This window comes from Varroa destructor, unplaced genomic scaffold (assembly GCF_002443255.2).
Source record: "Varroa destructor unplaced genomic scaffold, Vdes_3.0 BEIS01000006.1, whole genome shotgun sequence".
NCBI classification, from domain to species: Eukaryota; Metazoa; Arthropoda; class Arachnida; order Mesostigmata; family Varroidae; genus Varroa; species Varroa destructor.
This window is the reverse complement of record NW_019211459.1, coordinates 8,822,507-8,827,520: the sequence shown is the minus strand read 5'-3', so window position 1 is coordinate 8,827,520 and position 5,014 is coordinate 8,822,507. Positions and strand designations below refer to the sequence as shown.

Genomic DNA, 5,014 nt, shown 5'->3' with positions numbered 1-5,014 from the left:
GAACAGTACAGAAATAGGTTCCTTTATTGCTAGATATTATCCTAGAATAATAGCATCATTCGTATTTTTCCTTTTCCCCGCCAAATATGCAGTCAGATTCCTTGACTAGCTGATAATCATACGCGAAGCACCAACTGAAGCTGATTGATTGCTAGTGCCAGAGGCGTCCGAATAGCAACGGCATAGCAAAATTATTAATACTCGCTACGGAACCGTCACTTGTAGCCACTGCTATATCGCCAGGACTCCGACTGCGCTGTTTCCTTGCTGCCGTCACATTTATTAACGAACCCAGTAGCAGAGTCTCAAGTGGACCTAATGGGGCCTGCTGCTCAACGGTGGCCGTGGGGCCACCGATTGCCGGAACACTGATCGTCGCTGGTATTCTCAAAGACATGCCGCCGCAGACCCACCGGCTGCTAAAGATGTGGCCGCCGAAACAGCGGCGTAGTAGTCGTTCCGTGGTACGCTTCATATATAATAGCTCTATACTTCTGACCCATTACCTGAAGCTCTCAAACATGATTATAACCCCAGCAGCAGACTATTGCCGTCAAGGCAGGCAACAGCAGCAGCAGCAGTAGCGGGAACAGCAAAAGTCGCGGTGAAATCGTCCGGAGTAACTACGTCATCTGACGAAGGTGTGTTGTTGTATCGAGGCTTCAACCCGTGGTGGCTTCCGTTGACCACTACTACTGCGAAGAGCACGAGAACAAGGTAATTTGTTTCTGCACGAAGCATCTATTTTTGTTGCTTGCCATTACTGCTCGGTGAATTACACTGGCCTGGCAGGGCGTCAGCGCCAATGCTACTTGTAGCGTAAGTCTATCAGGTTGCCCACTGCTGCTTGATATTTGATAAATGCCGCCTTTAACATTGCTACATAGAGGGTCGAGTACGGATAATCTTAATTTGGTATATTATAATTATGGTGAAATTTCAGCAACCTTCCTGCGATGTTGTATCGAGGGGCCGATAATCGATATGATAGCTGGCTGAAGGACTAGGTGACATTAGAGACGATGCCTAAATTAACGAAACTTTATCAATATGATCCCATCATTAAAGCTTAACGCTGCGAAATAACAGTGATCAAGCTGTTGGAGTTTCCGCTGTATAACGGCAACGTTGGTACATGCTGATGAAGGATTCATGAAAACTATTGAGACAGAGAAAGCAGATATTACTATAACTACCACGTTAAGGCAGCAGGAACTACAAATTGATCCATTGAGAAGAACATTACTAAATACATTTATAGTAATTGCGGAATTTTCAATGACGGACAAATTCAGTAGCAACAGACATGCTTGTGTCTAGTAAAAATAATCGCAACTGATATGTTGGCTTTTGAAGATGAGGTAACAAGCCTCGTTGCCGTCCAAACTGGCACTTACTGCGTTTGTTCCATTACCACCACTTCTGTTCATGCGCCGTAGGTAATAGCCATTACACGCATCGAAGCTTCGCTGTGCAGTTTGTCTGTCTAGTGCGTCAATTCCGTTTCCAGCGATATATATATACTTTCTTGCGTGAAGGGTGCGTGTTGTACATGTGGGAGCAAGCTGACAACAATGTGTTGGATACGAGAAGCTGCTTGTCTATATAAGAAGCACATATTTGCACTCGGAAGCCCCTGCAGTCTTGTGCACTAATCAGCTATTGTTATTTTCTGCTTAGTATATTAGTGCTTATAAGCATTCAGATGTTCTTCGGTGTTTGCGACAGGTTCATAGCTAAAGGCAATCGCGGGGTTTGATTAACTTGCCTAAAAGAAAAGGATCGAATAATAAGTAATGATTTTTATTTACGATTAGTAATCATTTTTCTTCACCTGAATTGTATTCAAGGGAGAATACAAGGGGAATTGTATTCAATGATTGTTTTCAAGGGAGACGATTTCATAAATCGAATACTCATATTAAGGCTGGTTAACGACTAAAATAGGCCTTTTTATATTTGAACGCGCAGAATAAAAACATCGAAACATGCGCCCAAAATAGCTTGGATTATCATTTGACATGCGCGGAAAACATTGCACAAGTAAGCCTGATGAACCTTCCCAATCAGACAGTCTCCAAAACATTTAGGTTACGTTAGTTGCTTTTTTATGTATAAATCGTAACGATAAGTTGAGGGCCTTATCACGAAATAGTAGAATTGATCAATCCGATTTTGGGATGAACACCGTCCTTCCAAAAATAGCAGAATGTCTTCTGTATAGCGACATTTGTTTTCGAACTCAGTGTTAAACCCGCTGAAGCTATCCTTAACATCTGTTACAAATCGATTTCTGAAAGCGGCTACCAAATTGCACAATAATTCTGCATTGGTCTCATCGAGCGCCATGACGTTGTTACGTGCACCGATGAAGCACATTGACTGTACTTTCGCTAAAGCGACGCGATGCGCACATGCACATTCTCCATAGATTACCTGCGGCCTGGACCGTGAAAGGAATATAGAAATATAAAAAGCGAATGACAGGAAAAAGCGCCTCGAACTTGACAATTGGACCCAGTTTCGTCTGCTCCTACCCAACTTCATCGTGTGGTTTCTCGTTGTGGTGCGCCGACTACTCGAAACTCTACGGTACGTTGGTTTGCGGCGATCGCATTTTTGTGTCACTATTAGTTGTAGTATCTTTCAGACTCGACAGGAAATGTGTGCTGACATCTTCGCTGTTCACTACGCGTGTTATGTAAAGTGTATTGATAACGGGGTCTGAACTACCGATGCTCAAATTTTTCAACCTGGGATTTAGGCGTTTAGGCCGCCGGGTCGTACGTTAACATCGACTGTGGCTTCTTTCAAGTAGACACATATATAAAATTCACAAGTTTCCGATTTATAGGCAGATTATCAAGCACAGCCCGTGTTGTAAATATATATTCTCTTAGTCTACCGCACCATCTCGGTCATATGTAGGTCCAAACTGGCTTGACCCCGAAATATTCCATTTCATCGCTGTTTACTAACTCTCCACTTTTCCTTCTCGAGTCTTTCAGCTTAGTACGTTTTCTCCGTGATTGCTGAAGCTGAACGCAACGTCTAGTGAGGTGTTGTTGAGCTATTACTGACAGAAAGTAGTCGATTCCCTTAATCTACGTTTCCCTCATCGTCGTTGTCGACGTCTATCGAGCCATCGTCCATTTAGTCAGCTACCAGACAACCAAAATGTACATTAATTATGTGCATGTAGACCGTGAAATGGTTCGCGCTTTGCAGTGGCGAGGTACCGATGGCCAAAGTCTGCTAGATCAAATGGCGGGACGCTCGGGCTGCTCGCTCCGGATTGTCACATCCGATTTGGACTTCTTTGCTCCGGGCAATGAAGACACGGCGCTGATCTCGGTTAGTATTGCGAACTCGACCAAATATGAGTGTGAGCGCCGTGATATTGTAGGCGTATGAAAACAAAAACAATAACAGTTAAATTGAGAGACGAAAACGTTACGCTTTTGCATCGCTGCACGTAACTTCTAGGTCATAATACTATCCAACTTGTTAGCACAGGCAATGATGAATGACCAAACAACGACCCAGCTATATTTTAATCTCGATTATCGCAGCAATTTGATCTGTAAGCCGAGTAAAATATAAGGGCTGTTTTTCTGAAAAACTTTGTTACGTACGATGGTTCTAGGGAACTTCAAGACAGAGTGTTGTCAGTAATTGAGATTCAGTTTAAAATTAGACCATTAAATTGATTATTATGATGTCTCAATGATTTCGACTTTGTTTTTTTCGCAATTTTCGGCCCAGGTGATTCATGAGGACCTTACAAAAGTAGACGAAGGTTGCGAAATAATCGCAAAAGAGGTGGATCGCTTGGATAATATGCGGTTTGAGCGTCCCTTGCCTCCATGGGCAGTAGGAGCATTGTTTAAAGACGGCAAATATCTACTTAAACAACTTAGGGCAGCAACAGACTGTTATATGTACGTCTCCCATGGAAATCCATCTAAAATCATTGTAAGTTAACATCGGAGTTGCATAGATTACCATCAGGCTTTACTTCAGAACGGCAGAGACGCGTATCTAATAAAAACAGCAATGATCGCTTCAATATTATTGAGGTAATAACATTAATCATTGCTATAAACACAACTTGGTTTGTCTTCGTTGCTGAAGCATTACATAAATGTTGAAATGTCGATTTAAAAACGACACCAGCTGCTATGACAATCGTAATCAATTGTTAAAATAGTGTTCACAGAAGACACAGAAACAACAAAGTGTCACAGTTTAGCGAGTAACTTTGAAACACGAATTTCGAGTAATCGTCTTTGGTCTACTGTCTACGTTTCAGTTTTGGATATATATAGTATTAAATATATAGTTTGCGCGCATTCCGGACAAATGACCTTTTCCATTTCGGTGCGTTTTCATTTGTGCGTGATGGTACTTTTTTATCGTATAAAATGTCCGTATACATCGCTTCTTGTGTATTTGTTATTTTTAGCAAACGTTGCTGACGTTTTTATTCTCTCTAGGTCATCGATCAGGACGCCCAAAAGCGTTGTGCGGCGCATAATGAGATAAAGAACTTCCTTGGCCACGTACAGCCAATTCCTGTCTCTCAAAACTTTTGGCACACGGCCTAAGCTTTGTTATGGCCACAACGCCCACGAAAAATTTGTCTGCGACACGAGTCTTTTATTTGGAGTTTGTATATCATTGTAGGATTGTGTTACGGATGCCCATTGAGGTCGTCATCGAAAGCACAGACTCGCTAGTTCAGTAGATCGCAGCTCATATCGTTCAACGAGATGCGGATCAGTTTCTGGTGCATAATAGACGCCTGGACGTTGTGAATAGTAAATACGTAATGAAGCAAGCTTCATAAATCCAATTCATAAATATTGCTGAAGTACTTTTGCTCTTGAATGTGTCCCGTAGCCGTGCAAATGATTCTAAACCAAACTAACCACGTTATTTCTTAATGAAGATTCTAAAATTAATTAGGATAAGGACTGAAAACGATGACGCCACAAATAATACTATATATATA

General features: G+C 42.0%; 1 protein-coding gene across 6 annotated transcripts; it reads left to right on the top strand.

Annotated features, from left to right (window-relative positions):
- Positions 1-556: 556 nt before the first annotated feature.
- On the top strand, positions 557-4,873 carry LOC111253334 (uncharacterized). 6 transcript variants are annotated; one of them, XM_022812585.2, is made up of 5 exons: positions 557-717; positions 944-2,592; positions 3,009-3,354; positions 3,766-3,975; positions 4,497-4,873. In XM_022812585.2, exons 3-5 carry the CDS (start codon positions 3,178-3,180, stop codon positions 4,605-4,607), a joined length of 498 nt encoding a protein of 165 aa, XP_022668320.1. In that variant the 5' UTR covers positions 557-717; positions 944-2,592; positions 3,009-3,177; the 3' UTR covers positions 4,608-4,873. The 6 variants fall into 6 exon arrangements, with proteins under 6 accessions (XP_022668320.1, XP_086849861.1, XP_086849859.1 ...); XM_086993735.1 differs by lacking the exons at positions 557-717; positions 944-2,592 and adding an exon at positions 2,602-2,706; XM_086993733.1 differs by lacking the exons at positions 557-717; positions 944-2,592 and adding an exon at positions 2,623-2,783 and having other exon boundaries at positions 3,001-3,354.
- The last annotated feature ends 141 nt before the right edge of the window (positions 4,874-5,014 follow it).